General features: G+C 43.2%; 1 protein-coding gene across 3 annotated transcripts in view; it reads right to left on the bottom strand.

Moving 5' to 3' along the window:
• Nucleotides 1-20,984, bottom strand: part of LOC124551463 (kinetochore protein NUF2 homolog) — a 101,390-nt gene extending 80,406 nt beyond the window's left edge. The window contains exons 1-2 of one of the 3 annotated variants that reach the window (XM_047126443.1): nt 20,590-20,668; nt 19,280-19,548 (exon numbers count right to left, since the gene is read on the bottom strand). Coding sequence is in view for 1 of the 3 variants with exons in the window: in XM_047126442.1 (XP_046982398.1) it covers nt 20,590-20,598 (9 nt within the window). In the remaining 2 variants the exon portion in view is untranslated. Of the gene's footprint in view, nt 1-19,279; nt 19,549-20,589; nt 20,688-20,752 lie in introns of those variants that run through there. The other 2 variants (XM_047126444.1, XM_047126442.1) reach the window with 2 other exon arrangements.
• Nucleotides 20,985-24,486: the final 3,502 nt, after the last annotated feature.

Below are 24,486 nucleotides of genomic sequence, written 5' to 3'. Positions count from 1 at the left end.
ATAATTTCTTTTAACTTAGCAGAGATTCTCCATGTTTTGCTATATGCTGGAAGAGAGTTTACGAACTTTGCACTAGAAGACATATTCACTCCAGACACTGAACATGGAGGCAAAATGAAGAAAGGCTATGAAAATTATTTTTCCACTTGTACTGCCATCACAGTTCAGCTGGAACTAACTTCTATTTTCAGTGACAGATATTAGTAAGGAGTAAATTTACTGGGGTGAGAGTAAGATTTTCAAAATTCTTAAAGATGCTGCACAGTAATCTAGTGTATTCAATGCTCTTACCAACAGTTTCTGCTGGACGAGTACTTTATTTACTGTAAGTGCATTGTTCCAAGAGAACTACATAATACAAACAGGAGTTAAAATATGCTGACATCTTTTTCTTTAGCTCAATACAATGAGAAAGAATACTACTATGAAAACATGCCAAATTGAGCTTTTCGATTACCTTATCTGTGTCTTCACTCCATTTTAACATGTTATCTAACTAGGCTCACAGGGAGTTTTACACACTCTGTTTCCTTTACGGTAAGGTCAACTTTATCTATTTTTTTGGTACTAACAGGTCATTTTACTTATTCGAAATTGCATAGTATGCTAGGGCTAGACAAACTGTTTGCTGTGAAGTAGTAGTAGTTCTTTTTCTTCTTATTTTGGGAGGGGAGGAGAGGATGGGAGGGGATGTTATCAGTCTTCTGACTAGCTTGATGAGGCCCACTATAACCTTCTCTCCTGTGCCAATCTTTGGATCTCCGAATAACAACTGCAACCTGTGCCCCCAATTATTTGCTGGGTGTATTCCAAAGTCTTTCTCTGCAGTTTTTATACTCTACAGTTCCTTCTAGTACCATGGAAGTTATTTCTTGATTCTGTAACATATATCCTACCATACTGTCCCTTCTTCTTGTCTGTCTTTTCCATTTATTCTCTTCCTCACCAATTCTGCAAAGATTCTTGTCATTCATTGGCTTAGCAGTCCATCCAATTTTCCACATTCTTCTCTAGCACCACATCTTAAACGTTTCAATTCTCTTCTGTTCCAGTTTTCATACTGTCCACATTTCACTACCATGCAATGCTGTACTCCAGACATATATTCTCAGAAATTTCTTCCTCAAATTAAAGTATATGTTATGATAATGACACTTGCAGGCTTCTCTTGGCCAGGAACGGCACTTTTTGGCAGTGCTAGTCTGCTTTTTATGTCCTGCTTGCTCTGTCTATCATGGGTTATTTTCCTGCTCCATAGCAGAATTCCTTGGCTTTGTCTGCTTCGTGATTATTACTCTGATGTCAAGTTTCTCAATGTTCTCTTTTCTGCTATTTTCATTACTTCCATCTTTCTTCAATTTACTCGCAATCCATATTCTGTATTCATTAGATTGTTCATTCCAGTCAATAGATCATGTAACTCTTCTTCACTTTCACTGAGGATAGGAACATCATCAGTGAATCTTATCACTGATATGCTCTCAATTTGAATTTTCATCCCACTCTTGAATCTTTCATTTCCACCATTGCTTCTTCAGTGTACAGAATGAACAGTAGGAGCAAATGATTCTATATCTACAGGGATACTCTGCAAATCACAGGGTTCATCGAACCGCCTTCACAATTCTCTATTATTCCAATCTCGTATAGCGCGCAGAAAGAATGGACACTTACATCTTTCCATACGACCTGATTTCCCTTATTTTATTGTGGTGATCATTTCTTCCTATGATTGTCAGTGTCAACAAAATATTCTTACATTCAGAGGAAAAAGTTGGTGATTGAAATATCGTGAGAAGATTCTCGCAACGAAAGACTCCTTCCTTTTAATTATGTCCAGCCCAAATCTGGCATCACTTCAGTGAGACTCTCCCATATTTCGCGATAATACAAAATTTGGTGCCCTACTTTGAACTTTTTCAATATACTCCATCAGTCCTATATGGTAAGAATCCCACACCGCTCAACAGTATTCTGAAAGAGGACGGACATGTGTAGTGTAGACGGTCTCCTTAGTAGATCTGTCACATTTTCTAAGGGTCCTGCCTTGGTTAGCCTTCCCCACAACATTTTCTACATGTTCCTTCAAATTCAAGTTGTTCGTAATTGTAATTCCTAGGTATTTTGTTGAATTTACGGCCTTTAGATTAGATATGTGGATGACCTCACACCTTTCATTATTTAGGGTCAATTGTCAATTTTCGCATCATACAGATATCTTCTCTAGATCGTTTTGCAATTTGTTTTGATCTTCTGATGACTTTACTAGTCGATAAACAACAGCTTCACCTGCGAACAACCTAAGGCGGCTGACAGATTGTCTCCCAAATTGTTTATATAGATAAGGAACAGCAAAGGGCCTGTAACACTACCTTGGGGAATGCTAGAAATCACTTCTGTTTTACTCGAAGACTTTCCGTCAATTACTACGAACTGCGACCTCTCTCACTGGAAGTCACAAATCCAGTCACATAACTGAGACGATATTCCATAAGCAAGCAATTTCACTGCAAGCCGCTTGTGTAGTAGTGTCAAAAGCCTTCTGGAAATCCAGAAAAATGGAATCGATCTGAAATCCCTTGTCAATAGCACTCAACATTCATATGAATGAAGAGCTAATTGTGTTTCACAACAAGAACAATGTTTTCTAAACCCATGTTGACTGAGTATCAACAGACCGTTTTCTTCGAGGTAATCCATAATGTTCAAACACAATGTCCCAGAATCGTGCTGCATATCGATGTTAATGATATGGGCCTGTAATTAAGTGGATTATTCCTACTACCCTTCTTGAATATTGGTGTGATCTGTACAACTTTCCAGTCTTTGGGTATGGATCTTTCGTCGAGTGAATGGTTGTATATTATTGTTAAGTATGGAGCTAACGCATCAGCATACTCTGAGAGGAACCTAATTAGTATACAGTCTGGACCAGAAGACTTGCTTTTATTAAGTGATTTAAGTTGTTTCACTACTCCGAGGATATTTACTTCTCCATTACTCATGTTGGCTGCTGTTTTTGATTCAAATTCTGGAATATTTACTACTTCTTCTTTTGTGAAGGCATTTCGGAAGACTGTCTTTAGTAACTCCACTTTGGCAGCACTGTCTTCAATAGTATCTCCATTGGTATCGCGACATTGAAGTCCACGCCAAATTTCGAGTTTTTGTAAAAGATCACCAATCTTGGGGATTTCGCATCTGTTTAAATTTGGCATGTTTGTTTCACTGTTTCTGCAACAGTTTTCTGACCCATTTTGTGTACCAAGGAGGATCAGCTCCATCATTTGTTAATTTATTTGGTATAAATCTCTCAATTGTTGCTGATACTATTTCTTTGAATTCAAGCCACATCTGGTCTACACTTGTATTATTAATTTGGAAGCAGTGGAGATTGTCTCTCAGGAAGGCGGCAAATGAATTTTTATCTGCTTTTTTGAATAGGTACATTTTTCATTTATTTTTTGAGGATTTGGAGGTTACAATATTAAGTCTCACTACGACAACACTGTGTTCACTAACCCCTGTATCCATTTTGATGCTCGTTATTAACTCAGGATTATTTGTTGCTAAGAGGTCAAGTGTGTTTTCACAACAATTTACTAATTGTGTGAGCTCATGAAATAACTGCTCAAAATTATTTTCAGAGAATGCGTTTCGCACGATTTTGGATGATGTTTTATGTCTATCTCCGGAATTAAACACGTATTTTCACCAACATATCGAGAGTAAATTAAGGTCACTACCAACTATAATCTCATTTAGTCGGGTACGTGTTTGAAATCAAATTCATATCTTTTTTTAACTTTTCAGCAATTGTATCATCTGAATTGGGAGGTCAGTAAAAGGATCCAATTATTATTTTATTCCAGTTGCCAACAATGTCTTCTGCCCATGCTAACTCACAGGAACTATCTACTTCAATTTCACAACGAGATAAACTACCTGTAACAGCAACAAACATGCCACTGCCAACTGTGCTTAGCCTATCCTTTCAGAACACCATTAGGTTCTTCACAAAAATTTTGGCTGAACTTATCTCTGGCTTCAGCCAGCTTTCAGTGCCTATAACGATTTGAGCATCAGTGCTTTCTATTAGCACTTGGAACTCTGGTACTTTCCCAACACAGCCATGACAATTTACAACTGTTATACCAATGCTTCCTGTATCTACCTTCTTCCTGCGTTTGGCCTGCACCCTTTTTTACTGAAGCCCTTCTTGTGTTTTTCCCCAAGACCCTCTCACCTAAAACACTACCCAGTCCACACCACACAGCCCCTGCTACCTGTGTAGCCACCTCCTGCATATAGTGGACACCTGACCTATTCAGCGGAACCCAAAACCCAACCACCCTTTGGCACAAGTCGAGGAATCTGCAGCCTACATGGTCGCAGAACCATGTGAGCCTCTGATTCAGACCCTCCACTTGGCTCTTTACCAGAGGTCTGGAATTGGTCCTGTCGACTATACTGCAAATGGCCAGCTCTGTTTTCATCTTGCAAGCAAGTCTGGCAGCCTTTACCACTTCTGTTAGCCGCTCGAAACCAGAGAGAATCTCTTCTGATCCAGAGTGACACACATCATTGGTACCAACGTGAGCAACCACCTGCAGTTGGTTGCACCCTGTGCTCTTCATGGCATCCAGAAGGATCCGTTCCACATCTGGAATGACTCCATCCAGTATGCACACAGAGTGCACATTGGTTTTCTTTCTGTTCTTGGCAGCCATGTCCCTAAGGGGCCCCATAACGCACCTAATGTGGAAGCTCCCAACTATCAATAATCCCACCCTCTGTGATTGTCCAGATCTTGCAGGCTGAGAGGTTTCCACTGAAACAGGACATGTGACAGCATCTGGCTCAGCGACAGTGTCAGCCACAGACAGCACCTGGCACCTGCTGGTCAGACCATCCGGGGAGGCCGTACGTGCGACCGCCTGGGAAGTCTTTCGCCGCCTGCTACAACCCAGGACGACCTCCTAATCAACCACAGGTGAGGGGTCGAACTCAGTGCGAGCAGTAACTGGGCTGGCCACTGGTGAAGACCGATTGAAGGACTCGGGCGTGCTGGATGTCCATTAGATTCCCACGGCCAGCCCACAACAGTGGTGCTCATCCACTGCAGCCTCAAGCTGTGTAACCGAAGCCATCACAACCTAAAGCTGAGAGTGAAATGTCACCGACTCGGCTTGCATCCATATGCAACAATCGCAGTCGCTGTCCGTACTAAAGACCTTGGGAAAATAAACTATGCAGATAAACAGACTATCGGCATGTGCTGCGAACTCTACTGTAGGCCCTGACGAAAATGCAGGAACTTTGTCTAATAAATTAGATTAATATGCAGAGACTCAAAAACCCAACTACCGAAGCACTCGGGTGAAACTAAATAATTCGCCCCTGATTAGCAACTTTTAATGTGTCACAAAATCGGTTTACTTTCCAACGCAAATGGAAACAAGACAACTGTGGCTGTTGGATATTAAATAAACACGCAGAAACTCAAGAAACTAAATTATTAAAGCACACAGATTATATTATAAAATTCACTCCTGGTTAGGAACTCCTGAAAGTCACAATATCGGTTATTTCCCTGCTGCTGCTGGTGTTTCAGCCAGCTACAGCTGCCTAACTGTCATCCCTGTCTTACACCCTCTTTAACCTGAGCACTTCATTCTTGGTCTTCCAGTGTCATTGTTCCCTCTTGGTTGTAGTACATCTTGTATATTATCCATCTTTCCCTGTAGCTTTTTCTCAGAATTTCTAACTTCTTGCACCATTTTACATTGTTGAGCTCTTTTTCTAGCTCAACAAATCCTGTGCCCATGTCTTGACTTTTCTTCAGTATTGCATCCATTATCAATAGCGATTTCCGAACTGCCTCTCTGGTGTCCAACTTTCCTAAAGCTAAACTTATCCTCACCTAAAATATTGTCAATTTTCTTTATTTGTTAAGCTTCCAATCATAAAATATTTGATATGGACATAGCTTACTTTGCACATTAGCACGAAATTTTAAATACGTCACATAACAGTAACATTGATTCAATAACATAAATAATTTAAGCACATGATGCAGTATAATATAATAAATCACTGAAATACAATACATTAATATAAGAGTATAACCTAATATCTAGTACAATAGATAACAAAAACAGTTTCCTATACGTAAGGAAATAATTTATATTTATGTCAACAGATATTCATTTACCAAAGGAAATAATTTAAATTTATGTTAGATATTCATTTACCTTCACCTGTCTTGTAAGTATGTTTTCAAAGCCACTTTGAATTTTTGTGTTTCTTTTATTTCCTTTATGTGATGGGGAAGTTTATTGTAAATTTTTTAGCCCACTTGCAGTGGTCCATATTGTCTGAGTGTTGTGCTTGCATGTTCACGGTGGAATTCTAACTTTTGCCTGGTATCGTGTGTGGACTTCTTGATTTGTACATACTAAGTGGTTTTTAGATTCTGAAATTTTCTTTTATGTATGTAATTATCTCAAGAATGTACAGGCATGATAGTGGTGGTATCTTCAGTGCTTTAAAAATGGGTTTGCAAGAATTTTGGGATGTGGCATTTTCAATTGCCCTAATGATCCTCTTCTGTGCTATGAAACATTGCTGACACATGTTCTTTCTGATCTACTGAAGTCAAGGCTTCAGTAACAGAGTCAAAAAGGACAGTTTCTGTTGATTTGAGTTTTCTGAACACATGTTGGGTATTTGATACAGAATGATACCAATTCACTGCCTAAGTGTGATATTAATAACTGCTTATCTGGTCTATCTAGCAGAGACTCACTCCTAGCCTTCTCGACTGATTTATTAACTGTCGTAATCGTAGTTGCTATACTGCCATGATGAATGCTAATCCCTGTTTCTATACAAACATTGTCGATAAGGTTTGGCCTCTTTGCACCTACAAAGTCTAAGATATTTCGATTGTGTGTGAGCTAGCTGCTCACGACAGTTCTCAGGAAACATGTTCAAAAGTATTTCACATGGCTGTCTATCTGTAACACCTCCACAAAGAATCCATAGACATCCCAGTCTATACTCACTAGGTTAAAGTCGTCTCCAACCAGTATTGCATGATCTGGGTGTTTATGCGCTATTGACCATATACTTTTTTGAATGAATCTAACTGTCACAGTGGAATTGGGTGGCTGGTAAAAACATCCAACAAATACATTGGTTTCATCTACACCTGTTACGCGCGACCAGAAAACTTCATTCTCACACTCAACTTCAACCTCACTAGAGAGAATATTTCTGTCAACTGCAATGAACACTCCCCCTCCTATGACCTCTAATCTGTGTTTCTGGTATACGTTCCATGACTCACTAAATATCTCAGAGCTTTCCACTTCAAGTTTCAGCCAGATCTCAGTCCCAAGAATAATTTGAACACAAGAAATTTCCTGGAGGGCAGCAAATTCAGGAACTTTATTATGGATACTTTTATTGACAGGGAAAGTGTTTTTATTCTGAACACCATTTGACTTCCCTCGCTAAATATCAACTGGTAACATTCCTCAAAGCACCTAAAACAACTGCCTAGCCTAAAAAACCTTCATGTGCTCTCCACAAGTACTTTCATACCCAAAGAAATAAGATAAGAGATTAGGGCTCGTACAGAGGCATATAGGCAGTCATTTTTCCCTCGTTCTGTTTGCGAGTGGAACAGGGAGAGAAGATGCTAGTTGTGGTACGAGGTACCCTCCGCCACACACCATATGGTGGATTGCGGAGTATGTATGTATGTACGTATGTAGATGTAGAGTACCCCTGGAATATCAAGGGGAGTCCTACAAATCCCCACACAATAACACAGTTCTAGAAACTTGCAGCCAAGACCAATCACAGAGTTGACAAAGCCTTTGGTTGAGACCCTCCACTAGGCTCCAAACCAAAGGATTCCAATCAACTCTGGGAATGATACTGCAAATTGTGAGCTCTGCTTGCAACCCACACGCGAGGCCAGCAGTCTTAATCACCTCCACCAGCTGCCTGAACAACTGAGGATCGCCTCAGAACCCATGCGGCAAGCATCATTGGTGCCAATGTGTGCCACAACTTGCAGATGATTGCACCCTGCTTGCTCAATAGCCGCACACTAGGCTGCCTTCACATATTGGATGAGGCCCCCCTGGCAGACATATCAAGTGCACTTTGATTTTCTTTCTAGCCCTGAACGCTGTCTGCCTAAGGGGCTCCATAACATGCCTAAAACTGGAGCTCCCAGTAATTCCACCTGTCCACCCTCTGGATGAAGGGGTGAGGCCTGGCGGCCAGTCACTCCATCTTGAGTGACGTGAATGCGTTATCACCCACCACTCATCCTACTTTGAGGGCAGATGCACCACATCAGGAACACTAGGAGGTGCCTCGGAAGCAGAGCCCATGGGCAAAACAAGTGACACTTGAGGTGTCCCATGCAATGTGCCACATTCTCCACCACCGCTACATCTCAAGGCAACAGCGTGAAGGTAACTGACCCTAGCCAAAAGCGCATTCAGCATTTACGAACTGCAGCCAGCTCCATCTGCATCCGCACATGGCTTGCACACATACTAGCCATCCTAGCAAGACTAACTGAAGAAGTAAGCTATAAAAGCAGACAAAAATCTAGATATGCAAGTTGCTACCCTCCTGATGTGTCAGCAATGAATGCTGATGCATTAATGAGCTATGTAGCTGGCTGTTCAGTGAGCTACTGGATGAATTTAAACTTACAATAATGCAAGATTAAACCTCTTAAACAGAAAAACAGGCATGAAATTTAATAAATATACTACAATGAAAACATAGAAAATAATAAACACTTAACATGCCATGCTGTAGTTGTATATCAGCTGAGAGCTGGAGCCATAGAGATGACTGATCTTAGCCCAAACCTGAGAAGTAGAGGTACATAATCTGATGGTTGAAACACTGTTCTCAGCAGTCTTGTTTCCATCATTTTATTAGGTGATGGGCCTGGGCAAGGAGTCATTTAAAGGCAACGAGGTGCTCCATCAATAGGTGCTGTTGATGGCAGTGGGAAGCCTGCTTATGATCTCTAATGGGCCCTGATAGTTCTGATGACCACCAAGGTATTGTCTTCCATTGGAGGAGGCCTGAAGAACAGGTGATCACCAAATCAGCTGCTGATAGAATGAGTGTAATTGTATCCTGGACTGCCTCATTGATATCTACATGTGGTCGGCAACCAAAGTTGACACTTAATACTGATGAGAGCCCATCTGGGCAAGCAACCACAGGAGCGGAACTGAGGGGAGGGACAAGAAGATCAGGGAGTGGTCACTACCACACAGGTCATCGTGAGCTCTCCAGTGAATGGACAGGGGAAGGCAGGGGCTGCAAATGGAAAGGTCAATAGCTAAGAAAGTACCGTGCGCCACAGTGAAGTTTGTGGGGGTACCAAGATTCAAGACTCAAAGGTCAAGTTGACCAATACGTTTTCGAGGTCTTTCCCCTGGCCAGTGATCGTGGTTCCACCATACGAAGGGTTATGAGTGTGGAAATAATTCCAGATTAGGAAAGGAGGGGAGAGCTGAGAAACCAGTGCAAACAATATGTTCTGAGACACTTCACCATCGACGCGGAGGTAAACATTGCAGATGGTAATCTCCTGAAATGCCATTCCCAGAACAGCCACAGCCTCCAAAGGTGTATGAAGAGGCACAAGGTCACTATATAAAGTGTCCAGTGTATATGTGCAAGCTCCACCTGACAATACCCAGTATCCATGAAGGACCAGGATCCATGTTGTTAGGAACCATGTCTCCAGAAGGGCATTACAGAAGGCAGGGGAAGTGCTCAGAAGATGTCATAGCTCTGCCAGGTGGTGGAAAAAACCGCTGCAGTTACACGGGAGAATAATGTTGTCGATGAACTGTGAGGCTACGAAGGGATCACGGAATCAGGTTATGTCCTAGATCACTTGCTGCCACTGACTGAGGGGTTGTGGTAGCAATATACATAGGTTCCGGGTTCTGTTGCGGTGTTTGAATCAAGGCCTCAGGGGCTGACAGAATAACCATCTCAGCCACAGGGGTGGAACAGGTGGGATCTGGTGGCGTGGGGGCCACCGGAATGTCATTTGGAGGACTTTTTCAAGTCCTCCTCCTCCTTACAGGATTTCAACAATTGTGAGGGCTTCACTGAATCAGTTTCAGTTAAAGATGACGATCACTAAGTCCTGCAACCAGCAGTCTGTGGATCCTTCAGCAACAGGCTGGTATCCGGCTGTAGACTGGCGGAAACCTTTGTAGGAAGTGTCCCGAGAGACCCCTTCCTGGCAAGAGCAGCCAGACGAACGTGATTTGTCTCCAGCTGGGAGGTGGGGATCAGTGTCCCTGGTGGCCTGTTGGTTAGGAAGCCATCGGTCCCATATTAGGCAAGGGGGGAAGCAGTAAGAGAGGAGCACCCAACCAGCAGGGGGAGAGGAGGGGGGGGGGGTGCAGGTTGACTAATTCATTAAATTAAGAGTGTATATGGGACCAAACAGTGAGGTCATCAGTCTCATGATTCCAAAGTTACTCACAGAAGAAAGAGGGTGCACTAAAAGAGGACGGATCCAGTCACGGGAGTCAAATTATAAAATAATGAAGTCAAAACACAAACAGTAAAAGGCACAAAAGGTGACACCAAATCTAAAAACTGAAAAAAAAGAGTGGTCTTTCCACAGGGGAGTGGTCATGGGGTCCCAGACCGAAAGACATGAAAAGAGGTCCCAACCATAATCACCCTGCCCCTGCTCCAAGAGTAAAGCAAACCCTTATACCTGTAAATAAAAACCACTTTCAATGAGGAAACTGAGGACCAGTTCAACCATCCATGGATTGTTTGCTAATATTACATTTATGGTATCTGGAAGACTGTACTCAGCAAGAAGGGCCAAAAGAAGGGGACATTCCAGCAAGATGTGGGATACCGTCATTCTAGCTTCATAACCACACTGTGGAGCTGGTTCGTTACGCAGGAGGAAACTGTGGGTGAGCCTGGTATGACCAATGTGTAGACAGCATAAAACAGTGGACTCCTTCAGAGATGAATGGAAGGAAAAGTGCCAAACTGCAGTAGACTCCTGGATTACGCGGGGTTTATTACTAAGAACAGTAGTGCACCAGACAGCATTCCACTCTTGGGCAAAGAGAGATTTAACGTAGATCCACATATCCGCACCTGCAATCTTGAAAGGGAATGGGGGTAAGTATCTGCTTCTCGAGCCAAATGGTCAGCCAGTTCACTCCCTGGGATGCCCACATGACTTGAGACCCAGAGAAAGACAACTGAGTAGCACGGCAAAGGAGAGAGAGAAGGGGGATGGGGGAATACACAGGGTGCATTCCAGTGAGTGGATATGGAGATCCCAATAGAGTGAGACACATGCCAACTGACAATCCCACCCAAGAGTGGTTGTCACAAGGGAGACACCTCTGATTTGCAAAGAGGACAGGTTACATGGGATGGTCAGTGAATTGGCGAATGGCGATTGCATAAGAAAGCAGAAGTTGGCTCTGTCATATTTGTAGAGGGGGAATCCCCACTTCTGTGAGGAGACTGTCAAGGGGACTAGTGCGAAAGGCACCAATAGCCAGATGCACCCCACAATGGTGAAAAGGGTCAAGTAGTTGCAGAGTGGAAAAAGCCGCTGAGCCATAAACCTGGCTACCATAATCTAGTCTGGAAAACACCAGAGCACAGTAAAGATGGAGAAGTTCAGTAAAGAAGGAGAAGAGTGGTCGGTATGCACCCCAAGATGTGTGGGTCAGGGGGCAGAGCATTAAGCTTCTGCATGCATGTAGTCTTTAGGTGGTGAATACAGGACAGCCATGTCAGCTTCTTATAAAAAATAAAGCCCAAGAAACAGAACTGTGCTACAATGTCGAGGAGCTAGTCGCCCAAATAAAGTTCTGGATCACAGGGTGGGCTGTGGGTCAGTGACAAAAATGCATAACCTACGTTTTGGAGGGAGAAAACTGGAAGCCATGGGAGATGGGAACTTACCTTCTCTCCAGATAGATTTGAAAATGGCAATGACAAGATGTTGGCAATCCACCAATGGGTGTTTGAGCATTTGGCTATGGATGCACTCTAGCCCTGGAGCCATGTCAAAGCAAAGGGGTGTGGCACTGGGGAATTCTCACTCACTGAATGGAGCATTATATGGCTCTAGGTAATGCGTAGTGAAAGGTACATGAATTCGTTCTACCCACTACTTGAGGGCACAAAATGCAGGCTGATGATTATTAGCTGCAGAGGCTTAAGCTTAATACAGGGCAAAATATTCAGCAACAGCATCCGGGTCAGTGTAGACAACACCATGCAAGAAGATACCAGGTACACTTCTGCAGCACTGGTGGCTATAGAGACAGCGAACCTTTGCCCAAACCTGCGATGGAGGGTACGTTGTCCAATGGTAGTAACATAGCATTCTTGTTTCTGTCGTTTTATTAGGCGACAGCCTAGGAACAGAGCTGTTTAAATGCAATGAGGTGCTCCATTGATATATGTCGCTTGTGGTGTTGGAATGCCTGTCTGCAATTTTTGAAGCCCACCAAGGCACTGTCTTCCAACAGGAGGATCTCAAGGAATAGGGAGTCCCTAAGCCTGCTGCCAATATAATGGCTGTGGTCGTGCTCTGGACAGCTGCATCAATACCTTCATGTGGCAGGGTGCTAAGGGTTACAGCAGAGGCAAAGGCATCCCAGTCAGCATTGTTCAGAGCCCATCTAGATGGACACCCAAGTGAGTGATGCTGAGGGAGGAACAGGATGAATGGAAAATGATCACTATCACACAAGTCATCACAGACTCTCCAATAGATGGAGGGATGAAGACCAGGGCTGTAAATCAAAAAATCAATGACCGATTGAAATCCACGTGACACACTGATGTGTGTGGGCACACTTGTATTAAAAAAAATAAAATAATAATAATAACTCTGCAAGTAAAGTTCTCAATAGCTTTACTGCGACCATTGGTTGTAGTCCCACCCAACAAAGAGTTGTCAGCATTGAAGTCAAACAAAATGTGGAAGGATAGGGGGAGTTGAAAAATCAGTACAGACGACGTGTTCCAACACACTAGACCATCAGGAGGGAGATACACATTAACAGAAAGTAAAATAATCCAGACACATTCTCACACGAACAGCCACAGCCTCCTAAGTAGCATCGAATGGCACATGTTTACTGTAGACAAGAGTTCAGGCTATACATGCAAACTCTGCCAAATGCTGTTGTCATAATTGGCTTTATTATTAAAGTAGCCCCAAAAGCTGCGGAGGGGAGGGGGGCTGCAGACCTAGGAGCCAGGTTTCCTACAGGGCATTGCAGGAAACAGGGGAAGCGCGTAAGAGATATCTTAGCTTAGCCTGGTAGTTGCAGAAAAGTGCTATAGTTCCTCTGGAGAATCATCATATAAGTATCCTGTTGGGGCGTGAAGGGACTAAGGAGGTGCGTCATTCCCCAGGGTCGCCTGTGCCACCGGTTGCGAGGATACGGCATCAATACACATCAGTTCTGAATCAGGGCGAGGATACGGCATCAATACACATCAGTTCTGAATCAGGTTCTGTGGAGGGATCCAGTGCCACAGAGGCTAGCAGGAACTCTATATTTGGCACAAAGTTGGAACATGCACGGTATGATGGCATGGGGACCACTGAATCTCTGTCCCTGAGGTCATCTTTTTTTTACCCCTCCTCCTCCTCCTCCTCGAACAATTTCAATAGCTATAATGGCTTGTCTGTCCCAGTTTCAGGGACAGAGGAGGAACGTGAATCCCTACAACCAGCAACCTGTCGCTTCTTCAGCCACTGGCTGGTATCCATTTGGAGATCATCAGAATCCTGAGAGGGAAGTGTCGAGAGGGAAGGAGGGCCCCCAACCCCCTAGGGAGGGTGTGTAGTCAAGCGGCCCTGTGGGCCCGACATACAAGGCGCAAAGGGTGGGGGTACGGATGCTAGAGGGGAAGACGACGACGCAGCACAAGCAAACGTCACTGTCATACGTACAGGATGCAACAATCTTATTTCTTCTTGGCCTCATGATATGTGAGATGATCACGAGTCTTGTATTCTTGAATTTTCTTTTCTCTTTGGAATGCAGTGCAGTCCAGTAAACAGAGGGAACAGTGCTCCCTGTGGGGGAGGGGAGGGGTTGGAAGGAGTGGGGGGGGGGGGGGGGGAAGAGGGATGGCATTAAAGAGCAACTGCCCTCCACAATCCATATAGACAGGGCTGAAGCACCAAATGGGAGGGGAAACATACAATTTCACATTGCATCCATATACCACTACCTTGAACTTTTTAGGCAACGAGTCACCCTCGAAGGCCAAGATGAAGGCTCCAGTATCAATCACATTGCTCTTTGATCCCCACTGGACATGACGGACAAAATGCACATCCCGTCATTTCAGACTGACATGTAACTCGTCATTGGTCTGTAAAAGGAGATCGCGGTGGAAGATGATACCCTGTTATTGAAGGAGGGGGTGGGGAGGGAGGGGGGTGAAAGTTGTCACCTTGCTTATCACAGGCAAGCAGTGCCCACAACTGAACTGGGTATGCCATTTTAATCAGAAATGAATCACTTTTTTCATTTTTGAAAACACTGCTACTTCCCCAAACCTGTTCTCCAGGTGTTCAACAAATAATAATAGCTTTGGGGCCAAAAAGGAATACCCATTGGTACCAGAATAAACTTAGTACTGGCAGGAGTATTTCTTGCCTTGACCAACAACCTCGCTGCAGTGGTAACACTGGTTCCTGTCAGATCACAGAATTTAAGCTTTGTCAGGCTTTGCTAGCACTTGGTTGGCTTACTGTCCAGATCTGCTGAGCATCATTGGCAAGCGGGAGCCCCTCAGCCTGCCAGAACAGTTTCTTCAGTATCTCAGTTGACACTCTGGGGTGCATTCAGCCTCGCGATGCCAATTGAGGAGCTACTCGACTGAATAGTAGCAGCTCCAGTCAAATAAAACCATCATAACGACCAGGAAAGTGGTGTGCCGACCACACGCCCCTCCTATTCGCATCCTCAGTTGAGGATGACACGGCGGTCGCTTGGTCTCGATGGGCCACTTGTGACCTGAAGACAGAATGCTTAGTGCTCAGTTCACACTCTCCCATTCACGCTGCCTTTCTCTGTATACTTTCAATATCCTCTATTAGTCCTCTATGGCAAGGAACCCACACATTTGAGCAATATTCCAGAATGGGTCGAATGAGTGATTTGTAAGCAATCTCCTTTGTACACTGATCACACTTCCCCAGTATTCTACCAATAAACCGAAGTCTAACACTTGCTTTATTCACAACTGAGCTATGTGATCATTCCATTTCATATCCCTCCAAAGTGTTACATCAAGGTATTTGTGAGAGTTGGCTGTTTCCAATGTGACTCACTGAAATACAGTCACAGGATATATTTTTTGTTTTGTGAAGTGCAAAATTTTACATTTCTTAACATTTAAATTAACTTGCCAATCTTTGCACCTGTTTGAAATATTAACAGGATTTGACTGAATATTTATGCAGCTTTTTTCAGATAGTATTTCATTACAGGTAACCGTATCATCTGCAAAAAGTCTGAGGTTACTATTAATATTGTGCACAAGTTCATTAATATACAACATGAACAGCAAGGTTCCCAACACATTTCCCTGGAGCACACCCTTAGTTGCTTCTATATCTGACAATGAGCTTCCATCCAGGATAACATATTGTGCTCCCTACCAAAAAGTTCTCAATCCAGTCACAAATTTCACTTGATACTCTGTATGAGCGAATATTTCACAATAAGTTACTTGGGACTTTGTGCTAGGCAAGATATCCATGACAACTGCAAGCTACGTAAGGGGTGAATGCTGCAGAGTATCAGTATAACTGAAATGGGATTCAATCCAGACCAGACAACTCATTTGTTTTCAACTATGTCAGTTACTTCCCCGCACAGGGACCCCAATTACTATGTCCTCCATATGGGAGCCTGTAAAATAGTCAAACGACAGTATGTTTGTATGATCCTCCTGAGTGAATGATTTCTTAAATGCAATATATAAAACTTCAGTTTTCCTTTTGCTGTCCTCTATTGTCACACCAGTCTGGTGAACAAGTGACTCGATAGAAGCCTTAAACTCTCCCAGTAATTTTATGCAAGACCAAAATTTTCTCAGATTCTCAGCAAGATCTTTTGCTAAGGTATGACAGTGGCAGTTGCACACTCAGCACGTCAATGTTTTTACAGGCAGACGAATCTCTACTACCCCTTGCTTGCCGTCACCTACACTTTTTTCAATAACTTCACAATTTTGTTATTAAACCACAGTGGGTCTTTTCCAACCTTAATCCACTTGCTCAGTAAATATGTCTTCACAGTGTGATTTACAATCTTTTTAAACCTTGATCGTAACTTCTCTACATCAATCATAATGGAACTAAATGACAACCTTTCATTGTCTAAGTGGGACACTAATAACTGCTTTTCTGCTCATTCTAGCAAAAATACTCTCCTGGCCTTCTTGAGTGATTTTTTAACAATCATCATTCTGTTATCATCATCACTAATCCCTGTATCTATACTGGCACCATTGGCAAGAGCAGGCCTGTTTATAACTACAAGGTTTCAAATATGTCCATTATGTGTGGACTGTCAAACTAATTGCTTAAGGCTTTTTAGAAAATTGTGTTCGAAAGTACTTCATAAGATTGAATGTCCATACCATCTGCAATGAATCCATAGAAATCCCAGTCTATACTCGATAGGTTGAAGTGACATCAGACTATTGCATGATCTCTTTATTTCCATGCTACTGAGCATATTTTCTTTAACTTATTCTAAATTTGAATAATTACAGTTTTTTAAGTGTTGGGAGAGACAAGACTACATTGAACAGATAGTTTGGAACCCCTACCATGAAGGAAAAACATTAATTCTAATGGCAACAAATAGACCTGACCACTTTGAGAATGGCCACATCGAAACTCGTATCAGTGATCACGAGGTAGCTGTAGCAAAAAAGCTTACCAAAGCACAAAGGGCAACTTAAAAAAGTTGATGGATCTATACGTTTGGTAAACTAGATAAGGAAGTAGTACGCTACTGTCGTATATCAGTGAGGGACTTGAAACTTGCAGCTCAGAACAGGATCAGGTACAGGAACTACAGCTAAAGTTCAAGAGAACAGTTCACCACACACCGAATAGACGTGTCCGATAGAACAATTCAATAGATGGTGGAAGACCTTTCATGGTATACAGTCTCTCTAAAGAAACTCCTAAAGAAGCAGACTACCAGGTAATAGGTGTAAAACAAAGCAGAGAGCTGTAGATATATAGAGGCTGAACGAAATGCATTTCATTGTCAAGAGAGCAATGCATGAAGTCATCAATGACTACCTTAGCAGAATATCGTCAAAACATCTTTCACAAAACTCAAAAAAAATTCTGGACATATATAAAGGCTGTTAGTGGCACCAAAGTTAGTGTCTAGTCACTCGCAGATGAGACTGCTATAGAAATTGAGGGTAGCAAAGCAAAAGCAGAAATATTCACTCATTTTTCAACTATTCTTCTAAAAAAAGAAAGCCCAGGAATATTGCCCCAATTTAATTCTCGTACCACTGAAAAGATAGTGAAACAGTTATCAGTGTCAGCGGCATTTAGAAACAGCAGAAAATGTTGAAACTGAATGAAGCTCCAGGGCCCAATGGAATCCCTAAAAGATTCTATTTTGAATTTATGGCTGAGTTAGCCCCCTCTTAACTGTAATCTACTGAAGACCACTCAAACAAAAAAATGCACCCAGTAGCTGGAAGAAAGCAAACGTCACACTAGCAGAAATGATGTATAGAACTACCTTTCAATATATTTGATATCCATCTGTTGCAGAATCTTGGACCATTCCTGAGCTCAAACATAATGAGGTATCTTGAACGGGATGACCCCGTCCATGGCAACTAGCATGAATTCTGAAAAAAATCAATCATGTGAAACCTAACTCTCATTTTTCTAATATGACACACCAAAAGTCATGGACCAAAGCACTCTGATGCAGTGTTTCTCAATTTCTGAAAAGCATTTGACTTGGTTGCACACCTACAGTTATTGTCAAAAGAATAATCATATGGGGCATAAAGAGATATTTGTGACTGAGCTGAGAACTTTTGGTAGGGGGATGGATCATGTTATCTTGGACGGAGAGTCATCAACAGATGCAGAACTAACTTCAGCAGTGCCTTAGGGAAGTGTTGGGACCCTTCCTGTTCATACTGTATACTAACGACCTTGCAGACAGTATTAATAGTAACCTCAGACTTTTTGTAGATGATTACCTATAATGACGTACTGTCAGCGAAGCTGCATACATAGATCTTCATAAGATTTCAAACTAATGCAAAGATTGGCAACTTGTTTTGAATGTTCAGAAATTTAGAACTGCGCAGTTCACAAATCGAAGAAATATAGAATACTATGACTATAATATCAGTGAGTCACACTTGGAATAGGTCAACACATACAAATACCTGGTTGTAACATTTTGCAGACTGTACATCACATAGGTTCAGTTATGTTAAAAGCAGGTGACAGACTGTGGTTTGTTGGTAGTAGAATACCAGGGAAATGCAATCAGTCTACAGAGAAGACTGCATAGAACACACTTTTGCAACTCATCATAAACTGTTGCTTAAGTGTCTGGGGGACATGAACAGGACTGCCATGGCACGTCAAATGGACACAAAGGTCAGCATGGTTCTTCACAGGTTTGTTTGACCCATGGGAAAGGCACGAAGATGCTGAAAAAAATGCTCTGCCAGACGCAAATTGTCCTACGTGAAAACCTACTTAGAACCGACTTTTAAGTGCCGATTCTAGAAATATATTACAAGCCCCTATGTACCACCACCAAAGGGATCGTGAAGACAAGCTTGGACTAGTAACAGCACACAGAGGTACTAAAGCAATTATTCTTCCAATTATTTACATGTGAACAGAATGGGAGAAAGCATTAATAACTGGCACAATGGGACATGCCTTCTGCCAAGCACTTTTTGGAGGGTACAGATGTAGAAAGATGGTTTCACTTATAGGTGGGGCATAAGAATTAACATACCTTGACACAAGGTTGACTATGGGATCAAAATATGTGTTAGATGGGTCCAAAAGACTACATTTAAGCAAAAATGAAACACCACTGCACTGCTTTTTCTGGGGCTGGGGGCACCTACCATTTTTCTGTCAATATGAAAAGCCATCAAATACCTGTTGTGACCATGGGCAAGTTAGCACATCCAGTCACACAACATGCTGCTCAGCACATCATGGTCACTAGATGGTTCAAAACCTGTGCATTTGGTTCCATATCCTCTTTCCATCCACCTCTACCACAGCTCGCACCATCTCATATGGCTATGTGTACTCCAGGACTCAAGTTTCTTTTTACTTGAAATAATTTCTAGTGCTTTCTTCTGGGGAAACAGCACACTCATGCTTTAGGAAGGAGCAGCTCAGACAGCCAACAGATAACGTGACTGTGGAGCAATACAGAGTTTACTGGTTCCATGTATTCCATTTTCAACATTTTCCAAATTGTTCAGGAAGCAACAATATTTTGACTTTCCCAAAGTTATTCATAATGTGTAGTAATAAATTAACATTATATTGAACAGTTCCTCTACTACCCAAAATTATACAATTCAATCATTATGTAGTCACACTTTTCTTAAACTAATACACTACTTAGTTGGCACAGTAAGAGCAAAAAGGCGTCCATTCGTTTAGTGAACAATGCTGTAACATCTGAAAACTGTATTTGCACCTCCTGATTCTCATAGGAGCCCTCAAGGGGGAAAAGGTGCACTTTCCACCTCCACCTCCCCCCCCCCCCCCATTCACCCATCCTTGGAATCTGGAATACAGAATTTTTATTCGAATGCAATGAATGGATAAGCATCAATTCTCTGGGATATATTTTTGGTGACACCTACAAAACTTAATTCTTATCGCATGACACTTTTAGAAATAGATCAACTATTTTATATGAAAAATGGTAATTTTAGTGTCTTGACATCTCATCCTCCCTGTCTGGATGAATTTCTGCGGACGCCAATGCTGATGCTTTTAACTTTGAACAGGACCGTGTTCAAATACGTGATAACATATCCCAAACTCTACATTAAACAGCTCACTGTATAGATGTAAACTATTCTCATCATCGTAATTCGGTGGCAGAGAGCAGCATCACACCTTTACCCACACTACATCCTTGGCATAACTGCAAACGCCTAACTAACATCACAGTGTGTCCGCGTTTCGTCGTCACTGACAATGGACACAAACCGATGTCCCATTGATAAAACGAGGAGAACGTCTTAAGCAAGTTGGTAGACAACACATAGCCGGTAAGGCAGATTGCATATATGAAATTCAAAGCTCTGTCGTTTTACTTGCGGTCATAGCAAATTCGGTTTATAGCAATATCAAGTAATTTAATGTCTACAACTCATAAAGACAAAAAAACGTTGAAAAAACAAACACTTGTTAATGATTCAACACACACAAAATCATTATACCTGAATCATAATGTCAAAGTGACAGCACAAAGCACCCACAGCATAAATAGCGTACACAACTGATTCGTTAGTCCCGCGCTTTTATGAAGCGTACTAAGATTACGTATATACAGAGAAAACACACTTCCACAGAAATTGAAAAATTGCAAATTTCAATAACCACCTTTCCAAGCGACAGTTGAGGTCGGAAAAGGACGTCGTCTCCAGATGAAAATGTGGTGACTGATCAATTGATTTTCGTTTCTTTTTCTCGGCGTACTGTCCGTTGGAACAGCATCCAACTCAGAAAATATCAAACTACTGAATTGCAGATTCGAATATCAATAATATTAGTAAAAGAAAGGTACTGTAAAGATGACATCTTGAGAGTTGCAGGCAGGCACAACGAAAAGACTGTTACAATTGGCTTTCGGCCCAAGCTCTCTTCAGAAAATAAAATAAAAGAAAACACACACTCACACTCTCACAAGAGAGCACACCTTACACACATATGACCGCCATCTCTGGCAGCACCAACCGGAATGCAGCTGTCACGACGTGCGAAAACAGCAATCTGGAGTTGAACGGGGTAGGGGGAAAGACATTAGGGTACGTGTGGGGGGGAAGAGAAGAACGTTTTCTGGTGGAACGTGCAGGGCCTAGATAGAGGCATGACAACACTGCCAGGCGCATCGTCGGGAGGCAGTGAGACTGGTGGTGGGGTGGGGGGCGGGGGAGCAGAAAAGGAGAGGAGTAGGGAAGGGGAAAGACGGGCAGTTATGTTGGCGAGGGGAGCACACAGTGAGGATGAAGGGACATGAATAGAGAGAATGTGATTGGACAGAGGAGGTTGAAACTGTTGGGTGGAGAGTTACCAGAGGAGGGGAGAATACAGATGACACGGTTTCTGAACCAGCCACTGAATTATGCTGAGTTGTATGTTGTGCCACAGGATGGTCTAATCTTCTCTTGACCACAGTTTGGCTGTGGCTGTTCATCCTGACGGACAGCTGGTTATTAGTCATAACAATATAGAAAGTGGTGCAATGATTGCAGCAAACCTGGTACATGACATAGCTGCTTTCACAGGTGGCCCGAACTCTGGTGGAGTAGGGTAAGCCTGTGACAGGACTAGAATAAGAAGTGCTTGATGGGTGCATTGGACAGGTCTTACAACTGCGTCTTCCACAGCTGTATCATCCATGTGCAAGGGGTTGGGATTTGGAGTGTCACAGCGGTGCACTAGCCTGTTGTGGAGGTTGTGTGGGTGACAGAATACCATTTTAGAAGGGGTGGGAAAGGTCTTGGTTAAGATGTCCCTCATTTGAGGGCATGGTGATAGGTAATCAAGACCCTGACAAAGGATATGGTTTAGTTGTTCTAGTCTGTAATGGAACAGACACAGCCAAGGGAGGGTCCAAGGGGTTCAGACTCCCACTGTCACCTAAATGAGATTACACTTGATCTAGTTTCTGCATTGTGAAATTGAAGGTATTTTGATTTTCAATCATATGACGAAAACTGGATATGCACTATCGATAATCAACAAGACTATCGACAGATTTAAACTACTAAAAGCACTATTTGCTATCGCCCATTTTTCCTTTCTTTCTTGTATTCCAATGCCCCATATAGGGCGAGCTGGTAAAAGCATAGGCGCCGCTTTTCAGCTGAGAGGCAGACACTAAGTACACAACATGGAGACATTTAAAACAACATAAAGGAGGAAATACGGCGAAACAGACATATAAAAAGGGAAACATACCGGACAATAGAGTAAAAAAGGGGGTGACTGCAAAAATGGTGATAAAGATCTAAAAGCTGTACACAAAAAACTATACACTGTGACGAATAAAAGAAACACAAGACAAAGGATGGCGTAGCACATAACAATCGCTGACAGTAACACTATGTACAAGTCTAGGATACAATTAAAATCGGAGCTCTTGATGTCATGGGGGAACAACACCAAACACAACACTGACATAGTGCACCGACGTTGATGAACAAACTGAGTGGATCTGCCAGGGGGATGAAGACGAGGGAAAAGGGAAGAAAGGGAGGAGGGGTGGTGCCACAGGGAGGAGGGGGAAACGGGCGAGTGGTGCCCCAAAGGGGGCTGGGGAGGGAAGGATGTGAGTGGGAAACAGTTGAAGAGGTGGTGCAAACTCAGGGGGAGAAGGAGGAAAATCCACTCTAGGAGAAGGAGGGGAGAGGAAGAAGGGGGACATGGGAATGGGTGGAAGAAGGCCCGACTACAGTTGGTAGGAAGGATAGATGTCACGGCGAAGTTCAACATCCAGGAGGGGGAGGTGCTGGAAATTGTCCTGATGAAGGAGATGGAGGGTGTGGAGGTGGAGAGAGGAAGGTATACAGTGATAGAGGGGCGGCAATGGGTGGTGGTGGAGACGAAGGAGGAAACCAGGGGGTGGAGGATCAAGTCTGCAGACAGTGTAAAGGATGTAGATATGTTGGAGGAAAAGAAAGAGATGGGGGAAGGGGATGACGTCATATAGAAGTCGTGTGGGGGAAGAAAGGCGGATATGGAAGGCAAGGCAGAGCACACGGCGTTCTAGGATTTGGAGGGCCTTATAAAAGCAGAGTGGGGGTTGGGCAGCGGAGATCCAGGCAATGCTGGCATAACACAGGATAGGATGGATGAGGGATTTGTAGGTGTGGAGGATGCTGGAATGATGCAATCCCCATGTCCGGCCAGACAGGAGTTTCAGGAGGTAGAGGCGGGAAACATCCATCTGCTGGATGGTCAGGAGATGATGGGTCCAGGTGAGGTGATGGTCGAGGGTGAAGCCAAGGTATCTCAGAGTGGGGTTGAGCTGGATTGGATGACCATAAATGGTTAGGTAGAAATCATGGAGATGGAAGGAGCGGGTGGTGTGGCCTATGACGATTGCCTGGGTTTTGTTTACACCAAGTGATGAACTGGTCAAGGTGGGTTTGGAGTGTGTGTTGGGACCATTGAAGGGTAGGATGGAGAGCCAGGAAGGCGGTGTCATCAGCATATTCGAGGGTGTGGACAGGTGTGGGTGGCTTGGGCATATCTGCAATGTACAGGAGATACAGGAGAGGGGAGAGAACGGAGGCCTGGGGGATGCCAGCAGTGGGATAAAAGATATGGGAGTTGGTATCATGGAGGGTGACATAGGAAGGATGGCCTGAAAGAAAGGAAGCAACCAGATGGACAAAATTGATAGGCTGGGCGTAGGCTTGGATTTTAAAGAAGAGACTGGGATGCCACAAGCAGTCATAGTCATTTTGGAGTCGAGGGAAAAAAAACTGGTGGAGCGACAGGAGTTAAGTTGGAGGGAGAGAAGGTGGACAAGGTTAAGGAGTTGGTCTTTGGCAGAGAAGGAGGGTCGGAAGCCACACTGGGTAAGGGGGAGGAGGTGGTGTTGATTAACATGGTGATGGATATGATGGAAGAGGATGGATTCGAAGACCTTACTGAAAATGGAGGAGAGGCAGATGGGATGATACAAAGAGGCGTTGGAAGGGGGTTTATTGGGTTTGAGGAATAAGAGGACGTGGGAAGTCTTCCACAGCTCGGGGTAGAAGCCAGTAGAGAGGATGATGTTGTATAAATTGGCAAGGAGAAGGGGCATTCTCTGTGGTGGTGGTAGATGACACAGTCATGCCCAGGGGTTGTATTCCATTTTGACTGGAGGATAAGTTTAATGTTGTGTGCTGTGACTGGAATGTTTATGTTGGAGAGGGGCAACTGCCCCAAGTACTGGAGACTGGCAGCAAATGGAGCAACCGAGGTATCAACGCGTCCCATGACTGTGGGGAAAAGGGAATAATGAAAGTGGAGATCATCAGGGATAGAGAAGCCCTCAGAAAGGTGGGAAGCGAAGTTGTTGGCCTTACTGAGGTTGTCGATGGCGGCGGGAGTAGTAAGTG

Source organism: Schistocerca americana, chromosome 1, assembly GCF_021461395.2.
Source record: "Schistocerca americana isolate TAMUIC-IGC-003095 chromosome 1, iqSchAmer2.1, whole genome shotgun sequence".
In the NCBI taxonomy this organism is placed as follows: domain Eukaryota; kingdom Metazoa; phylum Arthropoda; class Insecta; order Orthoptera; family Acrididae; genus Schistocerca; species Schistocerca americana.
The sequence above is the reverse complement of the archived record's forward strand: the minus strand, read 5'-3'. Positions and strand labels throughout refer to the sequence as shown.